This window comes from Coregonus clupeaformis, chromosome 21, assembly GCF_020615455.1.
Source record: "Coregonus clupeaformis isolate EN_2021a chromosome 21, ASM2061545v1, whole genome shotgun sequence".
Taxonomy (NCBI): domain Eukaryota; kingdom Metazoa; phylum Chordata; class Actinopteri; order Salmoniformes; family Salmonidae; genus Coregonus; species Coregonus clupeaformis.
The window spans coordinates 34,339,199-34,365,600 of NC_059212.1; the positions used below are offsets into that span (position 1 = coordinate 34,339,199).

Sequence of the window (26,402 nt, forward strand, 5' to 3'; positions counted from 1 at the left end):
CTTCATGGTGCCACTTGCTTGGTGGTGCCCCTTGCTTAGTGGTGTTGCAGACTCTGGGGCCTTTCAGAACAGGTGTTTATATACTGAGATCATGTGACAGATCATATGACACTTAGATTGCACACAGGTGGATTTTATTTAACTAATTATGTGACTTCTGAAGGTAATTGGTTGCACCAGATCTTATTTAGGGACTTCATAGCAAAGGGGTGAATAGATATGCACGCTCCACTTTTCCGTTATTTATTTTTTAGAATTTTTTGAAACAAGTTATTTTTTTCATTTCACTTCACCAATTTGGACTATTTTGTGTATGTCCATTACATGAAATCCAAATAAAAATCCATTTAAATTACAGGTTGTAATGCAACAAAATAGGAAAAACGCCAAGGGGGATGAATACTTTTGCAAGGGTATGAGGTATTTGAGGAAGAAATGTTCATGATAATAATAAGAGTAAAATAAAGAGTAGCAGCAGCAAATCACATTTTATTCGTCACATGCTTACTTCCCAAATAGAGAAATAATTTTTTAAAATGTAACATAACCCTAACCCAAATCATGATATCATCCTTGGAATATATGTTATGTCTCTACAAAGTGAGGTCTCCCATAAACAGAAAAATATAGCAACACCCCAAAAATGACAGTGTTTACAAACCGAAGGGCAATGAAAAGATCCCACCTGAGATATGGCGTTAGAGAGGTGATAGTGAGAGTTATTAGCAGTGTTAGTCTCTCACATGGTAATGAGGTGGCCATTCATTCAGCTCCCCCTCAATGAGCTCAACTCCCCATGATGCCTCCTTAGGGACCTTACACTCCACACCGAATGTTGATCTGCCGTTCGTCTGCTGTTCGTTCGGCGTGGTGTGTTTTAGGTACCACCCTCTGGTGGACGTCTGACTGCCGACATTTTTGCGCGATTTAACTTGTAGAATCTATTAGCAAATGACAGACGGCACTCTGTTCAGACGTTTGAAGTGCTCTCGGCCAGCAAACGCTACCAGTGTGTCCGTGCCTTTTAGGCTAACCCTCTCCCCCACCCCCCCACAAGTCCACCCACCCACATCAGAGACAAACAGAGGCAAACTTCCAGTCGAAGCTCGCATCCACTTCAAGACCCTGGTGCTTGCCTACAGAGCTGCAAGGAGAACTGCCCCTCCCTACTTTTAGGCTATGCTCAAACCCTGGTCTCTTGGCCGTCCCACCCCTACAGGGGTTCAGCTCCTGCTCAGCCCAGTCAAATCTCTTCTCTGTCTTGGCACCCCAATGGTGGAACAAGCTTCCCCCTAACGTCAGGACAGCGGAGGTTCTGCCCATCTTCCGAAAATGTCTGAAACCCTACCTCTTCAAAGAGTATCTTAAATAACCTACTAGCACTCTTTGCTGATAACTGCTTGGTTGATGGAAAATGTACTTACTACGACTGTGATATGTGGTTGTCCCACCTAGCTATCTTAAGATGAATGCACTAATTGTAAGTTGCTCTGGATAAGACCGTCTACTAAATGTAAACGTACTAAGGCACAGGCATGCCGAGCCAGACTGAAACATACTGCTTTAGAAAAACGGACACACACTCAAAAAGGAAAGATGCTGACTGGGAAACACACACAAATGAAGTCCAAAATAACACACCATGACAGTCACAACAACCTACACGCGCACGTACACACCAACACACACACACCAACACACACACCTCCTCCGGCTATGCCCTCAGAGAATGTGTGTGTGTGTGTGTGTGTGTGTGTGTGTGTGTGTGTGTGTGTGTGTGTTAATCATCCTGTGCATTAGTACTTCTCTACATTAAAATTCCTCATGGCTATAGGACGACAGGGCTTTCTGGGAGGCCTTAAATTAGCACCCCGGTGTCGAGTGGAGGGTTACCCCAGGCCAAGCCAGTCTGTCACAAGTCTGCCCCCCACCTCACATCTCCCTCTCGGTCCACAGCTGTCCACTCACAACGACACAGACACTAGTACGAAACTATACTCAATATTATGCCAGTTGAAGGTATTGGAGAGGTTTAACAACTCCTAGAGAGTGTAATCAAGAAGTTAGAGACAGAAGTCTTTGGTATGATATTGCTTCACATATTGCATGTCACTAACATGGCTTAAAGGGTTTACATTCTTCAGAAGCGTGTATTTCCTATAGACTTGAGGTGGTAGAGCTCTCTGGAATGGTCAGCATTAATGGCTAGTTCTTACCCTCCTCTCTGTCTCTTTGTGTGTCTGAGCAGCCGTCCCATCATCCATTGGTGATGTCAGAGTGGACGCCATGCAGAGTCTGAGTCGGCAGGGCAGGGATGTCACAGATCACCCAGGGTTCTGTGGCTCAGGCTGGGGCATGCAGGAAGACTACAGGAGCACACGTACCTACTCACCCTGCGTACCTCACTCACAGGTACCTGAACATACTGAAACCCTGACTCACTGACTCCCAATGTCTGTCATTACCTTCTCATTTAGAACAGATTATGGGAGGCGCACAGTACTACATAGAGCCATGGCTACATGGAACTCTATTCCACATCAGGTAACTGATGCAAGCAGTAGAATCAGATAAAGAAAACAGATAAAAATAGACTGTGAAGAGACATACACACAGGCACAGACACACATACTGTACACATGATAAGACAGGCACTCTACACACACGTACACATGGATGTTGTATTGTAAATATGTGATAGTGGAGTAGTTGCCTGAGGGAACACACTAAATGTATTGGGTAAATAATATGCCATTTAGCAGACGCTTTTATCCAAAGCGACTTACAGTCATGCGTGCATACATTTTTGTGTATGGGTGGTCCTGGGGATCGAACCCACTACCTTGGCGTTACAAGCGCCGTGCTCTACCAGCTGAGCTACAGAGGACCAGTGTTATGAAAGTTATCAAAGTAAAGTGTTATCAAATGTAATGTAATGTAATGTAATATTTTAAATTGTATATAATTGCCTTAATGTTGCTCGACCCCAGGAAGAGTAGCTGCTGCCTTGGCAGCAGCCAATGGGGATCCTTAATAAATACAAAATTCAAAAATTGCCTTGCTTGTCATGATGTGCACTATTAAGTGCTGTGTACCATTTCTGCTGTGTACAATGTGGTGATGTTCACACGCATGTTTTTGCTGTGTGTGTGTGTGTTTCAGCATGGCATGCTGTACAGGAGTGACAGTGTGGACTACAGAGCTCAAGGTCCAGAGATGGACAGTGGAGTGGAGGCTGTTAGTGACATGACTCCTCCTACTCCTGCCTTCCCAATCTCTCCCCCTACACCTTACGGTAAGAGCTTCCTTCATTGTCTTGTGCCTCTTTTCAAAGGTTTGTGTGTGATTGCATATGATGGTGCTTGTGATCGTTGCATAATGACTGGATTTTAAACCTCATCTCTTCTTCTATCTTTCCAAAGTGAAAAACATGCCGGAATTCACTCACCTGAGGCAATCTCCATCTCCCAGCATGCAATCCTACGGAACCTACAGGATGGAGCAGGGTAGGGCATGGCTGTGTGTATCACAGCACTAACATTCTCATTCATTCATTCTTCATACAGATGACGTGAGATAAATGTTTAAATATATTCCATAATACAATGGATTACATCAGTACTCAAAATATACTTTTATTTTCAGAGTAGAGAACAATCCACAGAAATACCACTAATCTCTACATAAAGTGTATGGATATATTGAAATGTCAGGCCATTGTGAGGGGAATGTATCATGTGGCACTTGAACTTTGACAAAGCCATTTGATTGGAGGAGTCAGACTGTAGGGCAGTGGAACAATGGATAAGTGGTCTATGTAGGGAATAGAGTGAAGGAGTCTATTCCACTCATTCCCTCTCATCCTCCTCTCCCTCTGTACTTCATCACTCTATTAAAGACAGAAAGTGGGTGACAGACAAAGAGAGTGAGTGAGAGAAATAGCTCTAGGAGACAGAGCCCAGTGACAGGCAGTATGCTCTGATATAGTATGAGGGTTTGAATTTAAGTAAGTGGTTTAAGTGTGTTCGGTGTTCATCGCAGCTTTTTGCCATCATGAGAACATCTCTCGGAATGTAATCGACCATAGCTCTTTTATGTGTAAATTATGTTTCTGTGTTTATATATTCCCACGGGGGGCCAGTATAAAAAAAATATATATGTATTCACTAACTGTAAGTCGCTCTGGATAAGAGCGTCTGCTAAATGACGTAAATGTAAATATATATTTATATTTTCCTGTGGTATTGCACCATTGCTGGTCACTTTTCCATAACTAATCTATGATCCTTGACCTGTAGTTGAGGATATTGTGGTGGTTGGAGGCAGTGCACTAAACAAAGCCTTCTCATGGACTGCCTCCATTCCCTGGGGGTTCCATACAAGTCTCTCTCCTCCCATGGTCGGTTTGGAAAACATCTGTATGGTTTCAGTCCTGAAATTAAACAGTTTTTTATAGCACATAGTGGCGAAGCCTCGAATGACTAAAACAGTTTAATTTTCTGTTTGTGTGGAGTCTTGTTGTGGTCTTAGATGTTTCTCAGTGGTGGAACACACCCAGTTATCTAAATGGTTGTTCTCAGAGATTGGGAGTGATGTTTTGATTTATCATGTACTGGCATACAGTGCCTTGCAAAAGTAGTCATCCCCCTTGGTGTTTTTCCTATTTTGTTGCATTACAACCTGTAATTTAAATGGATTTTTATTTGGATTTCATGTAATGGACATACACAAAATAGTCCTAATTGGTGGAGTGGAATGAAAAAAATAACTTGTTTCAAAAAATTCTAAAAAATAAATAATGGAAAAGTGGTGCGTGCATATGTATTCACCCCTTTGCTATGAAGCCCCTAAATAAGATCTGGTGCAACCAATTACCTTCAGAAGTCACATAATTAGTTAAATAAAGTCCACCTGTGTGCAATCTAAGTGTCTCATGATCTGTTACATGATCTCAGTATATATACACCTGTTCTGAAAGGCCCCAGAGTCTGCAACACCACTAAGCAAGCGGCACCACCAAGCAAGCGGCACCATGAAGACCAAGGAGCTCTCCAAACAGGTCAGGGACAAAGTTGTGGAGAAGTACAGATCAGGGTTGGGTTATACATTTTTGTAGTATCTGTCCATAGGACCACTTTAAGCCGTACACTCCACAGAGCTGGACTTTACAGAAGAGTGGCCAGAAAAAAAGCCATTGCTTAACGAAAAAGTTATGCACGCTCAAGTTTTTTTGTCTAATTTCTTGTTTGTTTCACAATAAAAAATATTTTGCATCTTCAAAGTGGTAGGCATGTTGTGTAAATCAAATGATACAAACCCCCCCAAAATCAATTTTAATTCCAGGTTGTAAGGCAAAATAGGAAAAATGCCAAACATAATCAGACATGGCATAGGTCCCTTCTGTGGTTCCCTCCCTCTGAAACAAGTCATAAAGAGGGTTTTTGTTCCAAATCCAGTTGAGTAGTTGGCAGAGTTTTGCCGTCCTGTCGTGACTGTGGGTCATTTGTGAGGCATGTCAGTGATGATATCAGAGGTTACACTCACACACACGCAGTGAGACTCATAGAGGTGACCTTCATGTTCGTCTCTTTGTCCCCCTTTGACCCCCAACCAGCCTGTTGTCATGGCGATCTGTGTCAGAGCGGGTTATGAGAGTGACAGCGCCCCCAGACTAATCTGTGCCCCCACTGTACCCACTTTACCCAAGCACGCACCGCGTATAGAATCACCGTATTCAGACATGCCACGTAACCATGGTTACGCAGGGTCGAGGAATCGGGTGCACAAAAACACTTTTCTTTCCCCAGTGAAAGTACCTCTGTGTCAATAGAAGGGGCGAGGGACAAAAAGAAACCAGTCCCCCTCTCTCTCGTCTCGTTGTTTGCCTTGTCCTCCACATTCCCATGGAGGTAACTGGTAACCCATGGAAACTTCAGTCAGTCACTGAGCTGTATGGAATCAGTGGACTGGAAACATGTGGTTTCAGGTTCTGGGGGCAGGCACATAGAAATATAATTAGTAGAACGGGTGTTCCCATTCAAGTCAATGATGGCATAATGGGTGGACTGGCGGCCATTGCGAGTGTACCCATAGGAGCAAAGAAGAAAGTAAAAGCAGGAAGTAAAAGCAGGAAGTGTAGCCATCAATATGTGCTGTGATTTGTTGATTCAACTCAACTGATGTTACAAACAAATGCATTCCATTGCATGAGCCACATCAGTTAACATCATTTGAATGAACATTGTACAATACCATGGTAATTATTGCATCATAATACCAGGCAGCCATTGCAAGTGTACCAATGAGTTTACCAGTCAAATTTATATGGGCAGGCACCTGTCAGTGCTTCCAGAGCAATGATATATGAAATAAAAGCTTTACTCAATTATGTCTGGGGGCTTTTAATTTCTGCTTGAATGAATGAGTCTGATTTATTGACTCAGTGGTGCTGCCTGCTAGGCAGCAGTAAGGCCTGCCAGGCAGAGTAATCTGCTCCGTACTGAACAGATCGATAAATGTACTGTTGAGCTAGCAGCAGACTGACTGACTGACTGACTGACTGGAGAGTGATTTAACTAACACCACTGCTGACTGCTCTGTTTGGTATTGGATGTACTCTATTATACTGCACCTGGGGGGAGAGCGCTTTTATTTGACTGAAATTCTTAAGGTTATGATTAAGAGTTTAGGCATTATTGCCCCGTTTTTGTTCATGTGATATCCAGATGTTTTTGGAGAAATTGGTTGTGTATTTATTTTGGAGTGTCGGTCAATAGACTGTCTGAAAGACGTTTAGTGCATTCTAGCCCTAGTCCTTGAATGTACAGTATTTATCCTATATGTGTAATTTGTCATGTATGCCCTCTCACACCCCCACAGAGCCTCACGGTTACTTAGAGATGATTGGTCACGTTCCCCAGTCCACAGATGAGGGTCTGCCAGACTCCTCCCCCAGCTGCCATAGGTCCTTCGGCTCCTCTCGCTCAGACTTCATGAGTGGGACGCTCCAACGGACAGACAGGTATAGCCAATCACAAACAAGCCTTCTGCATAATTATTTGAAGCTTAGTTCATGTTTATTCAAAAGGTCCTTTCTTGGAATATAATAAGTAGACGGTTATGGACCCAGTCACTTTGCTTTTTATATATACTGAAGAAAAATATAAGTGTTGGTCCCATGTTTCATGAACTGAAATAAAAGATCCCATACATTTTCCATAGGCACAAAAGCATATTTAGCTCAAATTTTGGCCACAAATGTGTTTACATCCCTGTTAGTGAGCATTTCCATTTGCCAAGATAATCCATCCACCTGACAGGTTTGGCATATCAAGAAGCTGATTAAACAGCATGATCATTACACAGGTGCACCTTGTGCTGGGTACAATAAAAGGCCACTCTAAAAAGTGCAGTTTTGTCACACAACACAATGACACACATCTCAAGTTTTGAGGGAGCGTGCAATTGGCATGCTGATTGCAGGAACGTCCGCCAGAGCTGTTGCCAGATAATTGAATGTTCATTTTTCTACCATAAGCCACCTCCAAAGTCGTTTTAGAGAATTTGGCAGTACGTCCAACCAGCCTCACAACCACAGACCACATGTAACCATGCCAGCCCAGAACCTACACATTTGGCTTCTTCACCTGCGGGATCGTCTGAGACCAGCCACCCGGACAGCTGATGAAACTGAGGAGTATTTCTGTCTGTAATAGAGCCCTTTTGTGGGACAAAACTCATTCTGATTGGCTGGGCCTGGCTCCCAAATGGATGGGCCTATGCCCTCCCAGGCCCACCAATGGCTGTGCCCCTGCCCAGTCATGTGAAATCCATAGATTAGGGCCTAATGAATTTATTTCAATTGACTGATTTCCTTATATGAACTGTAACTCAGTAAAATCATTGAAACTGTTGCATGTTGTGTTTATATTTTTGTTCAGTATAATTATGGTTATAGGCTACATGTTCTGAAAATACATTATGGTCATACAGTTTGATTACAGATGTGTTTTTAAATTATCTTCTAATTTTGGTGTTCTTCCTCCTGTCTCCAGCCCCTCCATGGGTCAGCCCTGGCCAGAGGACAGAGCCCTCCTGAGCCGCCACACCTCCCTCAGCACCTGCCCCCCCAGGCAATCCCCTCCCCACTCAATGTCCTTGGACTACGGACACCTCTCCCCTCCCATGCACCCCCACCCGGCCCCCAATGCCCACAGCTCCCCCCGGGGCAGCCAGCGGAGCCACATGGCCCGCTACGCCCTTACCCACAGCCCCGCACACAGCTTCGATGAGCAGGACGACTCAGGCCTGGGGGGCTACGGCGCCGCCGACTGCCCAGCCTCTGCCTCTCCTCTTCTGGGGAACGGAGGCATGGAGAGGGGGATGTTGATGTCGGGCTCCATGGACCAGCAGGGCACCATCCGGACCCAGCAGCACCAGCAGCTCCAGGCCCAGGGGGCCTTGCCTCCTCTGCTGCCTGAGAAGAGGAGGGCGTCAGACGGGGAGCACTCCCTGTGCACGGCCTCCCCAGCCCCCAGCGGGTTCTCCAGCCCACACAGCGGGAGCTCTCTCAGTATCCCCTTCCCCAACGTCCTGCCTGACCTCTCAGCCTCTGCACAGATGCCGGGCACTGCCTCACCTCTACCAGGTAACCCCCTAGCTAGCGCAGTCAATAGCCAATCACTTATATGAGCCAATTGCTTGGGTTGGTGCAATACTTCAAAGAAGGTAATCTGTACTGTATCCTTTAGGTACTGCCCTGTGAGTGTTCTATCTGCATTTGCTTACCTCTGGTGTGTTTGTGAAACTCTATTTCCAGATGTCCTGACCATCAAGCAGGTGACTGTAAAATTTGTGCAAGACACATCGAAATTCTGGTACAAGCCTGATATCTCCAGGGACCAAGGTAAAAACATTAGGAAATACGTGTCTTGTCTCCCAAGTGTATTTTGTCTGCTGAATTTCCATGATGCTCTTCAACATTTTGAAAGTGTTGGGAGATTTTGACAGTTTTAGAGTTTCCAATTTGCACACTCTTCCATGACACTGTCATTAAAATATCTTCCTGTGTCCTCCTCTCCTCCTTTACTCCTCTTCTCCTCCTCTCCTCCTCTCCTCCTCTCCTCCTCTCAGCTATCTCAGTCCTGAAGGACAAAGAGCCTGGGTGTTTCATTGTACGAGACAGCCACTCCTTCAGAGGTGCCTATGGGCTGGCCATGAAGGTGGCCACACCCCCTCCCTCAGTCCTGCAGCAGACCAAGAGAGGTAGGCATTGGCTGAAAGATATAAATGGGCCAAGCTTTGGGTCAACTCAGAGCGGTTTCTGTTTGATGTAGGAAATGGGAGTAGGATGATGATTGACGAAGCCCATATATGCTGATCTAGGTCAGTTTTGTGTTCACCCATGGTCATGGTTAGAATTGATGGATGATAAGCTGATCCTAGATCTGTGCATACGGTCAGGTTCCACCCGGTTCCCGAACCTTTCTGTGTTCTAGAAGGCCCCAGTAGAACAGGGGTATCATGGAATGGGCCAACTGAGGGGCAGCATCCTGGGAATCAAACAATAACAATCACCATAAAAGCCCTCTACTATTATACCCCTATGAACTTACTTCCATGGAGGGAACATGATAGTCCCTTTTTTGTCCCCTCTCTGTACAGCTCCTAGCTTTGGTTCTCTCTTCTGGACAGTATCGTGATAGAGCCAAGCAGCCCTTCTCTTTTCCAAGTAGTCTTAGATGTGGCGGCTAGTGTTTCAAGACAAACACTGCACTGATTTCAGGACTTTCTCCAGAGATGCCTTACATACTGTACTGTAACTTTACTTGACATACGCCTGCTAAAGAAAACAGCAAAGACCAGCATAGGCTGGTGACCAGCCTTCATTGTGTTTTCGCTGGTGACTAGCCTGACCAGCCTTAGTTGTGATTTCGTTGGTGACCAGCTTTTGTTGTGTTTTCGCTGGTGACCAGCCTTCTTTGTGTTTTCACTGGGGACCAGCCTTTGTTGTGCTTTCATACTGGCATCAAATATCCAATGCTGCTACTTGCAAGTAATCTCCAGCAACAGTGAGGCCATCCCTTGCTTGCTCGTATGCATCTTCCACTAAAACAAGTCCACACGCTGAACAGCAACTAGCCATGATGGGGTCTAAGCATTTCAGTGGGGGATGGGCAGTGCTGGCTATGTATATGTGACTCAAATACTATCAGGATAGATTAAAGGGGATGCTGTTTAATGGTAAAAACCTATCCAATTGTTTACTAGATCGACACAAAAAGTGCAGCGCACCAGTAGATCACGTGTGCCTTGCATATAAGCTGCGCGCGAACACTGTGTTGTCTGAGGGGGCCGACCTCCTTATTGTTGGAATTTTAGTTATTTTGCCATGGGGCAGAGAGAAGAATGTGCAGTTTTATAGCTAATCTCATGCTATTTTACACATTTTGCCATGAGGCTGAGAAAATGTTGCTGTTATAGAGCTAATTTCCTGGTATTCTACACATTATGCCATGAGGCTGAGAGAAAATGTTGCAGTTTTAAAGCAAATTTCCTGTAAAACAGGAGAAAGTATGAGACAAGATAAAGTTGGCTGGTTTCAAGATAAGTTCTCTCAATAGAATGTAATAAACATATTTCTTCCAAAATAATAAAGGATCAATTATCTGGTTCATTACAATTGCTTTGTTGAAAAATATAAATTCACAGTTCTCATCATCAATAGAAAAATATACATTCACATCCTATGTTCAGTCTCTTTAACAGTACATATACAGTGCCTTCAGAAAGTATTCACACCCCTTTTCTTTACATTTTAGTCATTTAGCAGACGCTCTTATCCAGAGCGACTTACAGTTAGTGAGTGCATACATTTCTTTCATACTGGCCTCCCGTGGGAATCGAACCCACAACCCTGGCGTTGCAAGCGCCATGCTCTACCAACTGAGCTACACGGGGGGGGGCCTTGACTTGCTTCACATTTTGTTGTGTTTAAAATGGATTAAATTGAGATTTTTTGGGGTTACTGGACTACACACATTACCCCATAATGTCAAAGTAGAATAATGTTTTTAAAAAAGATTTTTACAAATTCATTAAAAATGAAAAGTTGAAATGTCTTGAGTAAATAACTATTCAACCCCTGTGTTATGGCAAGCCTAAATAAGTTCAGGAGTAAAAATTAGCTTAACAAGTAACATAATATGTTCCATGGACTCCGTGTGCAATAATAGTGTTTAACATGATTTTTAAATGACTATCTCATCTCTGTACCCCACACATACAATTATCTGTAAGTTCCCTCAGTCGAGCAGTGAATTTCAAACACAGATTCAACCACAAAGACCAGGGAGGTTTTCCAATGCCTCGCAAAGGGCACCTATTGGTAGCAGACATTGAATATCCCTTTGAGCATGGTGACGTTATAAATTACACTTTGCATGGTGTATCAATACACTACACCCAGTCACTACAAATATTCAGGCGTCCTTCGTAACTCAGTTGCCGGAGAGGAACGAAACCGCTCAGGGATTTCACCATGAGGCCAATGGTGACTTTAAAACAGTTACAGAGTTTAATGGCTGTGATAGGAGAAAACTGAGGATGGATCAACAACATTGTAGTTACTCCACAATGCTAACCTAATTGACAGAGTGAAAACCAGTGGTGTAAAGTACTTAAGTAAAAATACTTTAAAGTACTACTTAAGTACTTTTTGGGGGTATCTGTACTTTACATTACTATTTATATTTTTGCCAACTTTTACTCTTACTGCACTACATTCTTAAAGAAAATAACACCCAAAAGTACTCGTTACATTTTGACAGGTAAATGGTCCAATTCACACACTTATCAAGAGAACATCCCTGCTCATCCCTACTGCCTCTGATCTGGTGGACTCACTAAACACAAATGATTTGTTTGTAAATTATGTCTGAGCGTTGGAGTGTGATCCTGGCTATCCGTCAATAAAAATAAACAAGAAAATTGTGCCGTCTGGTTTACTTAAATGGTTTATACTTTTACTTTTGATACTTAAGTACATTTGAGCAATTCGAATCAAATCAAATCAAATCAAATCAAATTGTATTGGTCACATGCGCCGAATACAACAGGTGCAGACATTACAGTGAATTGCTTACTTACAGCCCTTAACCAACAGTGCATTTATTTTTTACAACAAAAGTAAAAATAAAACAACAACAAAAAAAAGTGTTGAGAGAAAAAGTGACAGTAGGGAGGCTATATATACAGGGGGGTACCGTTGCAGAGTCAATGTGCGGGGGCACCGGCTAGTTGAGGTAGTTGAGGTAATATGTACATGTGGGTAGAGTTAAAGTGACTATGCATAAATAATTAACAGAGTAGCAGCAGCGTAAAAAGGATGGGGTGGGGGGGCAGTGCAAATAGTCTGGGTAGCCATGATTAGCTGTTCAGGAGTCTTATGGCTTGGGGGTAGAAGCTGTTGAGAAGTCTTTTGGACCTAGACTTGGCACTCCGGTACCGCTTGCCCCGTGCGGTAGCAGAGAGAACAGTCTATGACTAGGGTGGCTGGAGTCTTTGACAATTTTGAGGGCCTTCCTCTGACACCGCCTGGTATAGAGGTCCTGGATGGCAGGAAGCTTGGCCCCAGTGATGTACTGGGCCGTACGCACTACCCTCTGTAGTGCCTTGCGGTCGGAGGCCAAGCAGTTGCCATACCAGGCGGTGATGCAACCAGTCAGGATGCTCTCGATGGTGCAGCTGTAGAATTTTTTGAGGATCTGAGGACCCATGCCAAATCTTTTCAGTCTCCTGAGGGGGAATAGGCTTTGTCGTGCCCTCTTCACGACTGTCTTGGTGTGTTTGGACCATGATAGTTCATTGGTGATGTGGACACCAAGGAACTTGAAGCTCTCAACCTGTTCCACTACAGCCCCGTCGATGAGAATGGGGGCGTGCTCAGTCCTCTTTTTTTCCCTGTAGTCCACAATCATCTCCTTTGTCTTGGTCACGATGAGGGAGAGGTTGTTGTCCTGGCACCACACGGCCAGGTCTCTGACCCCCTCCCTATAGGCTGTCTCATCGTTGTCGGTGATCAGGCCTACCACTGTTGTGTCGTCTGCAAACTTAATGATGGTGTTGGAGTCGTGCCTGGCCATGCAGTCATGGGTGAACAGAGAGTACAGGAGGGGACTGAGCACGCACCCCTGAAGGGCCCCCGTGTTGAGGATCAGTGTGGCAGATGTGTTGTTACCTACCCTTACCACCTGGGGGCGGCCCGTCAGGAAGTCCAGGATCCAGTTGCAGAGGGAGGCGTTTAGTCCCAGGATCCTTAGCTTAGTGATGAGCTTAGAGGGCACTATGGTGTTGAATGCTGAGCTGTAGTCAATGAATAGCATTCTCACGTAGGTGTTCCTCTTGTCCAGGTGGGAAAGGGCAGTGTGGAGTGCAATAGAGATTGCATCATCTGTGGATCTGTTGGGGCGGTATGCAAATTGGAGTGGGTCTAGGGTTTCTGGGATAATGCTGTTGATGTGAGCCATGACCAGCCTTTCAAAGCACTTCATGGCTACAGACGTCAGTGCTACGGGTCGGTAGTCATTTAGGCAGGTTATCTTAGAGTCCTTGGGCACGGGGACTATAGTGGTCTGCTTGAAACATGTTGGTATTACAGACTCAGTCAGGGACATGTTGAAAATGTCAGTGAAGACACTTGCCAGTTGGTCAGCACATGCTCGGAGTACACGTCCTGGTAATCCGTCTGGCCCTGCGGCCTTGTGAATGTTGACCTGCTTAAAAGTCTTACTCACATCGGCTACGGAGAGCGTGATCACATAGTCATCCGGAACAGCTGGTGCTCTCATGCATGCTTCAGTGTTGCTTGCCTCAAGCGAGCATAGAAGTGGTTTAGCTCGTCTGGTAGGCTTGTGTCACTGGGCAGCTCGCGACTGTGCTTCCCTTTGTAGTCTGTAATAGTTTTCAAGCCCTGCCACATCCGACGAGCGTCAGAGCCAGTGTAGTACGATTCAATCTTAGTCCTGTATTGACTCTTTGCCTGTTTGATGGTTCGTCGGAGGTCATAGCGGGATTTCTTATAAGCGTCCGGGTTAGAGTCCCGTTCCTTGAAAGCGGCAGCTCTACCCTTTAGCTCAGTGCGGATGTTTCCTGTAATCCATGGCTTCTGGTTGGGGTATGTACGTACGGTCACTGTGGGGACGACATCATCGATGCACTTATTGATGAAGACAGTGACTGATGTGGTGTACTCCTCAATGCTGTCTGAAGAATCCCGGAACATGTTCCAGTCTGTGCTAGCAAAACAGTCCTGTAGCTTAGCATCTGCGTCATCTGACCACTTTTTTATTAACCGAGTCACTGGTGCTTCCTGCTTTAGTTTTTGCTTATAAGCAGGAATCAGGAGGATAGAGTTATGGTCAGATTTGCCAAATGGAGGGTGAGGGAGAGCTTTGTATGCGTCTCTGTGTGTGGTAGAACATGCTGGTAGAAATTAGGTAGAACGGATTTAAGTTTCCCTGCATTAAAGTCCCCGGCCACTAGGAGCGCTGCATCTGGATGAGCGTTTTCCTGTTGATTTATGGCCTTGTACAACTCATTCAGTGCAATCTTAATGCCAGCATTGGTTTGTGGTGGTAAATAGACAGCTATGAAAAATATAGATGAAAACTCTCTTGGTAAATAGTGTGGTCTACAGCTTATCATAAGATACTCTACCTCAGGCGAGCAAAACCTCGAGACTTCCATTTACTTTTGATACTTAAGTATATTTAAAACCAAATACTTTTAGACTTTTACTCAAGTAGTATTTTACTGGGTGACTTTCACTTTTTCTTTAGTCATTTTCTATTAAGCTATCTTTACTTTTACTCAAGTATGACCATTTAGTACTTTTTCCACCACTGGTGAATACAAGGAAGCTTCTACAGAATAAAGATATTCCAAAACATGCATCCTGTTTGCAACACGGCACTAAAGTAATACTGCAAAAGAAATGTGGCAAATCAATAAACTTTTTGTCCTGAATACAAAGTGTTATGTTTGGGGCAAATCCAATACAACACATTACTGAGTACCACTCTCCATATTTTCAAGCATAGTGGTGGCTGCATCATGTTAGGGGTATTCTTGTTATCATTAAGGACTGGGGAGTTTTTCAGGATAAAGAAGAAACGGAATGGAGCTAAGCACAGGCCAAATCTTTGAGGAAAACCTGGTTCAGTCTGCTTTCCAGCAGATACTGGGAGATGAATTCACCTTTCAGCAGGACAATAACCTTAAACACAAGACCAAATCTGCTTACCAATAAGACAGAAAATGTTCCTGAATGGCCGAGTTACAGTTTTGACTTAAATCTACTTGAAAATCTATGGCAAGACTTGAAAATGGTTATCTAGCAATGATCAACAACCAATTTGTCAGAGCTTGAAGAATTTTGAAAAGAATAATGGGCAAATGTTGCACAATTAAGTTGTGGAAAGCGCTTAGAGACTTAATCCATTTTGAATTCAGGCTGTAACACAACAAAATGTGGAATAAGTCAAGGGGTATGAATACTTTCTGAAGGCACTAATTCATTGCAATTCAATGAATTAGTATCTGTACCAAAATAAAGGCTATTCACTTACAAATAGTGCAAAAGGTATGCTATCTACCATGTAAAAACATCAAATTGTATGTTTGTCCAACACATCTCAACAGATTACCCACTATAGTAGTGTAAACATAAATGTTACCCAATAATACACAATCGACCACAATGACCCCCATTAGCCGTGTTACACTTACAGTAAAATACATGAACATCTAAGCATAAATTATCAGTAAGTGTAAAAACAAAAAAGCAATACGTACCATAAAACTTTTTAATAAATTGAACATTAATCTTGACATGTAATACCCCTGTTTGTTAGGTTTAGGTACTCTTGCTTGTATATTTCTGTTTTTGTATTTGTTTTATTGTTCATAATAATAATACAAATACAAATTAAAAATAAAGCAAGGGCTACACTAGTGCTTAGCATAAGGCTAGGTTAGCTAGTGACCTTTCTAATTAAATGACAAAAACAAATGACAAAAACATAGAACTACAAGGATTCAATAATGCAACATATAAGTATATAAATCGGAGCCTTCATTTAATCAAATAAAGTCATCCGGAGCTTAAAAATGTATATTTATAATATTGAAAAGTCTGCGATGTCGTTTTGTTAGGTTCACCTCCATTTTAAATCCTTTCCACCTAGCGTGGTATCATTATTTATAATGGGGAGACATAGCATTTTCTAGCTTCAACGAAAACAAACCTGTTTAACAGGAGAATTATGAGACGAGAAAGTTGTCTGGTTTCAGGAAAAGTTCTCTCAATAGAATGAGGAAGTGAGGTCATGATCACCAGTGAAAGGTCACCAACCAACAGATCTGCTGGCTCCACCTAGTGGTGCCAATACCTTTCAGTGCATATTAATGCATAAACCTGGAGGACTACAATAATGAAATCAAAGTTATGGATTTTTTTTGTGTGTATTTTACCCCTTTTTTCTCCCCATTTGCGATCTTGTCTCATCGCTGCAACTCTCCAACGGGCTCGGGAGAGGCGAAGGTCGAGTCATGCGTCCTCCAAAACATTACCCGCCAAACCACGCTTCTTAACACCCGCCCGCTTAACCAATGTGTAGGAGGAAACACTGTTCAACTGACGACCAAAGTCAGCCTGCAGGCACCCAACCCGCCACAAGGAGTCACTAGAGCATGATGAGCCAAGTAAAGCCCCCCCGGCCAAACCCTCCCCTAACCCGGACGACGCTGGGCCAATTGTGTGGCGCCCTATGGGTCTCTCGGTCATGGCCGGTTGTTACACAGACTGGGATCAAACCCGGGTCTGTAGTGACGCCTCAAGCACTGTGATCTAGTGCCCTAGACCGCTACACCACTCGGGAGGCCCCCAGTTTTGTGTTTTTAATAAACACAAAACTGTGACCATACATTTTGGGGGTGCGGGGGTGTGTGCTAAGCCAATAAACGAGAGGTTGAAATCCCAAGTGAGGTTACTTGCAAACTTGTCTGCATTATCACGCCCTTCATTATCATATTTCCCAGCATGCTCTATTGCAGTTTGATTTTTAGAATTGCTTCTTTCAATATCTGTATTTTGCATATACATTGATTGATTAATTAATCTGTTAATTTGTCTTATGCTACACAAAGATAAATAACATACACTTTCTAAACCAATCCAATCTTTTAGTTGGACTTGTTGTACCCGTTACTGAAATGGTTGTTCCAGTTTAGATGTATTTGCTTATCTTTCCAACCCTGGCATTCTTTCTGAATGCAGATTGTGGGATTCCACTCTGGCTAAATTCCAATAGAAATTACTTTGATGCTGGTTTTGCTTGAGCTTATGTTGGTCACAAGTGTCAAAAACACAGTGAAGGCTGTTCACCAGCAAAAACACAACAAAGGCTGGTCACCAGCAAAAACACAGCGAAGGCTGGTTGCCAACTAAAACACAACGATAGCTTGTCTACCAACATAACTAGCTAGACCATGCTGGTCAGACCAGCTTGACTATCTATACCATGCTGGTCTGCCAGCATAACCAGCTTGTCACGATCGTCATAAACAGTGGATCCAGCTCCGGGCGTGACCACCACTCTCTCGCTACCCCCCTGTAGCGCCCCTGGTCTGGTCCCGCTGGCTGGAGCTGGACTGGACACCGGTGGAGCGGATTGCTCAGGCTCCGGTGTGGAACAGGCACGAGCTGTGCCGGACTGACGACGCGCACCACTGGCTTGGTGCGGGGACAGGAACGGGCCGGACCGGGCTGACGACGCGCACCACTGGCTTGGTGCGGGGAGCAGGAACGGGCCGGACCGGGCTGACAACACGCACCACTGGCTTGGTGCGGGGAGCAGGAACAGGTCGGACCAGGCTGGCGACGCGCACCACTGGCTTGGTGCGGGGAGCAGGAACAGGCCGGACCGGGCTGGCGACGGGCACCACTGGCTTGGTGCGGGGAGCAGGAACAGGCCGGACCGGGCTGGCGACGCGCACCACTGGCTTGGTGCGGGGAGCAGGAACAGGCCGGACCGGGCTGGCGACGCGCACCACTGGTTTGGTGCGGGGAGCAGGAACGGGTTGGGCCGTACTGGGAACACGCACCACTAACTTAGTGCGGGGAGCAGGAACGGGCCGGGCCGGACTGGGAACACGCACCACTGGCTTAGTGCGAGGAGCAGGAACGGGTCGGGCCGTACTGGGAACACGCACCACTAACTTAGTGCGGGGAGCAGGAACGGGCCGGGCCGGACTGGGAACACGCACCACTGGCTTAGTGCGAGGAGCAGGAACGGGTCGGGCCGTACTGGGAACACGCACCACTAACTTAGTGCGGGGAGCAGGAACGGGTTGGGCCGTACTGGGAACATGCGCCACTAACTTAGTGCGGGGAGCAGGAACGGGCCGGACCGTACTGGGAACACACACCACTGGCCTTGTGCGGGAAGCAGGAATGGGTCGGGCCGTACTGGGAACACGCACCACTGGCTTAGTGCGGGGAGCAGGAACGGGTCGGGCCGTACTGGGAACACGCACCACTAACTTAGTGCGGGGAGCAGGAACGGGTTGGGCCGTACTGGGAACACGCACCACTAACTTAGTGCGGGGAGCAGGAACGGGCCGGACCGTACTGGGAACACACACCACTGGCCTTGTGCGGGAAGCAGGAATGGGTCGGGCCGTACTGGGAACACGCACTACTGGCTTAGTGCGGGGATCAGGAACGGGCCGGACCGGACTGGTGACACACACCACTTGCTTGGTGCGAGGAGCGGGACTGGGTTTCCTCATAAACCGCTCCCTCTGCTGCCTACTCAGTTCCTCTCGCCGTGCCTCTACACTCTCCTTCTCCCTTATCGCCTCCAGTAGCTCCTCCCTCTGACCAATTAACTCCTGCTCCCTCATGACCAATAGCCCCCGTAACCTGGTGGCCTCCTCTCCTAATCCGCCGATACGTCCTGTAGTTGCCTCCAGCATCCCCGTCGTCCATGCCGTGTGCCCCCCCAAAATAATTTATTGGGGTTGCCTCTCGCCTGTCCGACGACGGCACTGTTGGCTCCGTACCTCCTCTCTCGCCAGGGCCTTAACTTTTGCCCATGGCCCTCTGCCCGCGAACATGTCCTCCCAAGACCACCATTCGCCCACCTGGGACATCGCCAACTTCTCCAGTTCCTTACCCGGCGTTTGCTCCTGAACACGCTGCTTGGTCCTTCTTTGGTGGGATCTTCTGTCACGATCGTCATAAACAGCGGACCAAGGCGCAGCGTGATAAGCGTACATTATTTTATTAAGTACACACACCCGAACAAAAACAACAACACGATACGTGAAGTCCTAGGTCATACAACACAAACCTTAACGGAACAAGATCCCACAATAAACTAGTGCCAACCGGCTGCCTAAGTATGGTTCCCAATCAGAGACAACGAGAATCAGCTGCCTCTGATTGGGAACCACCCTGGCCAACATAGAAAACACGAACTAGAAAGAAACACATAGAAAACACAACATAGACACTACACACCCTGGCTCAACATTAAAGAGTCCCCAGAGCCAGGGCGTGACACAGCTAGCCCATGCTGGTCGGCCAGCAGAACCAGTTAGACTATGCTGGTCAGACCAGCTTGACCAGCATAGACCAGCATGGACCAGCTTGGAATTGATGTTGGTCTATGCTGTTTTTTTAGCAGGGACAGTACAGTAGATGTTTAATAAAGCACATTGAAATACGGACACAATTCAATTCAGAAATAGCCTGTCATGCAATATTTTGCTTTGCTCATGGAATGCAGCTCTTCCTGGAATTATGTGTTTGTTTTTTTTAAGGCCGATGTTATCTGGCTATATTTCAATTTAAACGAACGTGAAGAACTTCTAAAGAAAAGACAAATCATTGTGATAATCTCAAGTCATATTCAGACATATTTCTAGGAATAGGCCTACAGAACACTAAGCTTGATATCTCTGACCCTAACTAGGGCTGTGACGGTCATGGAATTTTGGATGACAGTTATTGGTCATATTGGCCAGCCAAATGACCGTGGTCACTGTTATAATTGTTTGAATAGAAGAATAAATTAAATAAATAAATATTGTACTTTTTTTTAAAGACCCACATTTTCTCCTCTCCTCCTGCTGCTGCAGGGAGGGGGGTGTTGCCTAGGCAACCAAATACTTGTTTGCTACAACACCTTCCTTGTTTCAGCAAGGAGCAACAAAGTTTCATCACGTTGTAAAAAGCCCATGTTACCGCTGAAAGGGACTCAACCCCACGAATGCCCGGCCGTCCCGTCTTCAGTCAGCTGTTCATTCCACACAGATGTACACGAGTGAAAATGTCAGACGTCTACAGCGGGTGGTCCCTAAAACACAGCGCGCTGAACAACACTGGTGCCCCTATGCCCAGCCCAGAGCACAACCCACTGAGCCCTGACCCCTCTCTCCTTTTGTTCTGTTGTCGCTCGCCCCCTCGGCTCGCAGCAGGCTGGCACCTATGGAAACATCATGACGCAGTCCCTCTCCACACCTTCAGCCTTACTTTGTGACTCCTTAAGAGATTGAAACCCAAGCCGGCTCCAGATGAAGGCTTTTCTCAGGTCCCTTTGTACTGGAGGACATTCCTCAGATGCACTCCTCATGCCCCTCGGACACGCTGTTGTTAAATCATAATACCACTTATCTCAGCGGTGATTGGATAAGATTTATGTAACTCTTAGAATTCAGGAATAGGAGTTAACAGGGGTAATAGAACTTAGACACTGGTAACACAAACCCTAACCCTTATTACAGCCAACAGGTATAGTGCATTATTACGGGTTATAAGCATGTTATGAGCATTTATTAAATGATTGTGTATCATAACGTTCTCTCTCTTTCTCTCTGATAGGAGGAGATCTGTCCAATGAGCTGGTCCGTCACTTCCTGATTGAGTGTACACAGAAAGGAGTTCGGTTGAAGGGCTGTCCCAATGAGCCCTACTTTGGTGAGTGTCTCTTCTCTAGCACACTTTTCATACTTGGTTGAGGACAGTGGAAAAACAGTGGGGACCTCTGCTGGTTACTCCGTTTAACCAGCTAAATAAATTGAAATGTTCCGGAATGCCCTCTACTGGATAATCAACACAACTGCGCTTCAGACCTTCAGACCTTGTGTTGAAAGCTCATCACCACTGTAAATTGCTATAATGTTTATAGTATGTTTTCTATTGTTTTTGTTTACAGGAAGTTTAACAGCGTTGGTGTGCCAGCACTCGATCACTCCCCTGGCCCTGCCTTGCAAACTCATCATACCTGACAGAGGTGAGAAACTACTTATTAGTATCGTCAACAGAACTGCCTTTACATTCACACAGTAGACAGGGTTTTATTTGAGAAAACATATTGTGTCCTGTGGAAAAGCTAGTTAAATGAACACTACTCTCTCTTCACTCTGTGTAACTAAATGTGGCAGGGCTGGAAATTGCAGTGCAGTTTAAAATGACATATATATGATGCGATTTATAAGCCTGTGCATGCAACTCTTGTCAACTTAGATGAATTGCCTCTATGTGGTAGCCATAAACACATGTCATCAGTGGCAGGGCCAATAGAGAGAGGAGGAGTGAGGGAGATCAGATTTGTTTTAATTCAGTGATATAGCAATGCCTCCTTTATCTCTCCTTTATCCCTATTTTATCCCTTTCTTCATTACATCGTATAGAAAACCTTTTTTTCCCTTTGTCCATAGATCCTCTTGAAGACATGTTGGAGAATACTACTACACAATCTATCACCAACTCTGCTGCTGAGCTGCTCAAACAAGGAGCAGGTAGGGCTTAAATCCCTTTACTAACCACAAATCATCAATAAGCACATGTTTATACAGGTGTATGACTATTAGATTAATCAATGGCGAGTATATTAAAGGCTCATAATTAAGTATTGGGCAACATCAACAACCTTGGTTCCTAAGTGATTGTGTAGATAACATGTATTTGGTCTTGCAGTGTGTAATGTGTGGTTTCTGTGTGTGTTCAGTGTGTAGTGTAGTGTGTGTTCAGTGTGTAGTGTGTGTTTGCATCAGTGTGTAACATGTGTCTTTCTCTGCAGCGTGTAATGTGTGGTTCCTGGGCTCGGTGGAGTTGGAGTCTCTGACGGGGTACCAGGCTGTGCAGAAGGCCACCAGTGTAACGCTGGGCTCAGACCCTCTGGGCTCAGACCCTCTGCCCACCTCCACCGTGGTCCACTTCAAAGTCTCCTCACAGGGTATAACCCTCACCGACAACCAGAGGAAGTGAGTCATGGAGAATACACAGACAGACAGACAGACAGACTAACAAACAGAGACAGACAGACACACACACACACACACACACACACACACGCACACACACGTTATATGTATGGTCACATTAGGAATGCATATAAAGCTAATATAAAATTATACATATATAGTAATATATACTATAATATATACTTCTCTTCTTTCCAGGTTATTCTTCAGAAGGCATTATGCAGTGAACACTGTCATCTTCTGTGCATTGGACCCTCAAGATCGGAAGTGAGTAAAGATGCCAGAATGAACATCATTTGAAATAAAGTTTGGTGGTGCTAATATCATCACCTTATATTGTTTGTATTATGCCTTGCTGACAGTATGTTCTTCCTGTGCTCTTTCCCCTGACCATTCTTAGGTGGAAAAAACATGGCTGCACTTCAGCAAAGATCTTTGGCTTTGTGGCGAGGAAGACGGGCAGTGGGCAGGACAACGTGTGCCACCTGTTTGCCGAGCACGACCCCGAGCAACCCGCCAGTGCCATTGTCAACTTTGTCTCCAAGGTGATGATTGGCTCCCAGAAGACCAAGTAGACCTGCCACGCTGCTAGCTGATTGGCTAATGGGGCTGTTTCTAAAACTGGAAACTGTATTGTACAACCCTCAACCTGAGCGTTATGAACCAGGACTTAATACATTGGACTGGAAGGCAGTGGAAAAGAGTTCCACCCACAGAACTAGAATGAGTTCTGTGAAATTCTATTTCTATGGTTCCACCACCTAAGAATGGGATACAATGAACAGTGGATAACTGGACATTGGATAGATTTCTCTTGATAACGAGCATGCAAAGACTTACAAGTTACAACTCCACCACCTATCCAAGTCAACTCCTGGTCACAGCACAGAGGAAACTGTGGACCATTAGCAGGACAGGAGACTCAATCAAATATTTCTTGAGTCAAATGAAAACTCAAAACTTCCTTTGACTTAATTTTCTAACAGCCTCTCCTTATGATGAGCATTAGGGGTGTGTACGGAGGGAAACATAGAATACAACAGGTATATTATAACATGTGTATTTCATGTTCATTTATTGTTATAGAACTAATACAGGTGTTTGTATTTCTGTCTTGAAGGGGTTTACAGTTTTATGTATCCCAGCTCTTTACAAGTTAGTTACGTATTCCTATTCTCAACATGCTCTGTATGGTGTGATACTATACTATTGGGGACCCTAGAAGCCTGGCATGTAAGGATTTGTCATGTCTAATATTTAACCAAAAAGAAAGAAACAATATAAATAAAGCATTACTCAAGCTATTAAAAAGGGTAATGCAAAATACATTAAATCATAACTTTTCCTTACTTCATGAAAATGCATCACATACTATTTTAAAAGTAATATCTATTGACTTTATGGTCGAACTTTTAAAAAAAAACATCCCTTTACCCCAAACTGATGTTTACCATCCCAATCATGTCCCTTGAACTTTGATGTTGCTAACTCTGGAAATGTATGTGAGTTTAACTACTATCAAAACTAAAATACATCAACATGCTATGATCTGGAAGGGGAGTGTTGGAATTAATTAAACTACAGACAAAAAGTTCATTACTTCAAACTCATTTATTAATTCATTCATTAAAACTTTGTCTGGAAGAATGTTTAAACATTGATACATTGCTGTTGTCTCAAATAACGGTTTTAAATTGTATTTTTGGTGGTATATTATTGCCTCTAACTATATATTGGAATGTCTCAGTGTTAATAAATAAATATATATATATATATATATATATATATATATTTACTGTATAGACATATATAGTGAGGTCGGGCACTGATGTTGGGCGATTAGGCCTGGCTGGCAGTTCTATATATAAATATATTAGATAATAATATTGTATTATATATTTCATTTAGAATTCAGAAAAATATTGTGTTGGAACAGTAGATGATTATTGAGCTAGATGGAAAAGTGCAAAGTGTAAACATTGCCCACCCGAGCTCAGTCAAGCGCAACTTTTGAATCAAATTCTTGTCTAAATTGACTTTCATGATCACTTATATCTTTATGTCAAATAATCTGCACAGGGACCACCTACTACAATACGGCTTTGTTTATATATTATACAGTCATTGTTTATGTAAATGTATTAAAATTTTTCTCATGATGTGCTAGTTATACATTATATATACAAAAGTATGTGGACACGCCTTCAAATTAGTGGATTCGGCTATTTCAGGCACACCCGTTGCTGATAGGTGTATAAAATCGAGTACACAGCCATGCAATCTCCATAGACAAACATTGGCAGTAGAATGGCCTTACTGAAGAGCTCAATGACTTTCAACGTGGCAACGTCATAGGACACCACCTTTCCAAAAAGTCAGTTCGTCAAATTTCTGCCCTGCTAGACCTGCCCCAGTCAACTGTAAATGCTGTTATAGTGAAGTGGAAATGTCTAGGAGCAACAACGGCTCAGCTGCGAAGTGGTAAGCCACACAAGCTCACAGAATGGGACCGCCGAGTGCTGAGGCACGTAGCGCGTAAAATGTGTCTGTCCTCAGTTGCAACACTCACTACAGAGTTCCAAACTTCCTCTGGCAGCAACGTCAGCACAATAACTGTTAGTCAGGAGCTTCATGAAATGGGTTTCCATGGCCGAGCAGCCGCACACAAGCCTAAGATCACCATGCGCAATGCCAAGCGTCGGCAGGAGTGGTGTAAAGCTCACCACCATTGGACTCTGGAGCAGTGGAAATGCGTTCTCTGGAGTGATGAATCACGCTTCACCATCTGGCAGTCCGATGGACAAATCTGGGTTTGGCGGATGCCAGGAGAATGCTACCTGCCCGAATGCATAGTGCCAACTGTAAAGTTTGGTGGAGGAGGAATAATAGTCTGGGGCTGTTTTTCATGGTTCGGGCTAGGCCTCTTAGTTCCAGTGAAGGGAAATCTTAACGCTACAGCATACAATGACATTCTAGACGATTCTGTGCTTCCAAAGTTGTGGCAACAGTTTGGGGAAGGCCCTTTCCTGTTTCAGCATGACAATGTCCCCGTGCACAAAGCGAGGTCCTTACAGAAATCGTTTGTCCAGATTGGTGTGGAAGAACTGCGAGCCAGGCCTAATAGCCCAACATCAGTGCCCGACCTCACTAATGCTCTTGTGGCTGAATGGAAGCAAATCCCCGCAGCAATGTTCCAACATCTAGTGGAAATCCTTGCCAGAAGAGAGGAGGCTGTTATAGAAGCAAAAGGGGGAACAACTCCATATTAATGCCCATGATTTTGGAATGAGATGTTCGACGAACAGGTGTCCACATACTTTTGGTTATGTAGTGTATCATCTACAGTCTGTCCCTCATAATACCTCATAATACCTTTACTATCTCACATTTTGAATAATAATAAAGTGTCATATTGATCCTGCAGCAAGTGACATGAACAGTTAATTTGTATATCAGAAATGGCATTTTCAATGTTAGACGTAAATAAACAAAAGGGAAAAGTAATGTCATTGGTCCATTCAAAAGGGAAAAGTAATGTCATTGGTCCGCTGCGCTCCCGAATGGCGCACTGGTCTAAGGCACTGCATCTCAGTGCTTGAGGTGTCACTACGGACCCCCTGGTTCGATTCCAGGCTGTTTCACAACCGGCTGTGATGGGGAGTCCCATAGGGCGGCGCACAATTAGCCCAGCGTCGTCCGGGTTTGACTGGTGTAGGCCGTCATTGTTCTTAACTGACTTGCCTGGTAAAATAAAATAAAAATTTCTTCTCAAAAAGTAGAGAGAGAGCGAGAGCTGAATGTTTCAATTCAGGTACCACAGAATGATAGAGAGATTTGTTGAGTTTGGCAGTATGTATGATTTTGTATATCTGTTGTTCCACCAGGAAACCAGAAGAGGGTGCTAGTAACACACCCATCTGTAAGAGTCTATGCTGGGGGGTTCTACTAAACTAACATATGGAATTGTTTTAAGATGGTCATACCATGGACCATTTGCTATTTGATTTTGAATTTTAGGACCCCTTTAGGTATAAAAAAAAATATATAAAAAATATATTTGATGAAACATTGAA

General features: G+C 44.4%; 1 protein-coding gene across 1 annotated transcript in view; it reads left to right on the plus strand.

Annotated features, from left to right (window-relative positions):
* The window catches only part of LOC121535309 (tensin-3-like), a 66,697-nt gene extending 42,126 nt beyond the window's left edge, over positions 1–24,571 (plus strand). The window contains exons 14-26 of the mRNA XM_041842253.2: positions 2,249–2,412; positions 3,163–3,295; positions 3,423–3,506; positions 6,880–7,021; positions 8,055–8,647; positions 8,819–8,905; positions 9,133–9,264; positions 20,945–21,040; positions 21,279–21,356; positions 21,784–21,864; positions 22,146–22,329; positions 22,528–22,596; positions 22,730–24,571. Of these exons, the coding sequence (XP_041698187.2) occupies positions 2,249–2,412; positions 3,163–3,295; positions 3,423–3,506; positions 6,880–7,021; positions 8,055–8,647; positions 8,819–8,905; positions 9,133–9,264; positions 20,945–21,040; positions 21,279–21,356; positions 21,784–21,864; positions 22,146–22,329; positions 22,528–22,596; positions 22,730–22,904 (2,018 nt within the window). The 3' untranslated portion in view covers positions 22,905–24,571. The remainder of the gene's footprint in view (positions 1–2,248; positions 2,413–3,162; positions 3,296–3,422; positions 3,507–6,879; positions 7,022–8,054; positions 8,648–8,818; positions 8,906–9,132; positions 9,265–20,944; positions 21,041–21,278; positions 21,357–21,783; positions 21,865–22,145; positions 22,330–22,527; positions 22,597–22,729) is intronic.
* The last annotated feature ends 1,831 nt before the right edge of the window (positions 24,572–26,402 follow it).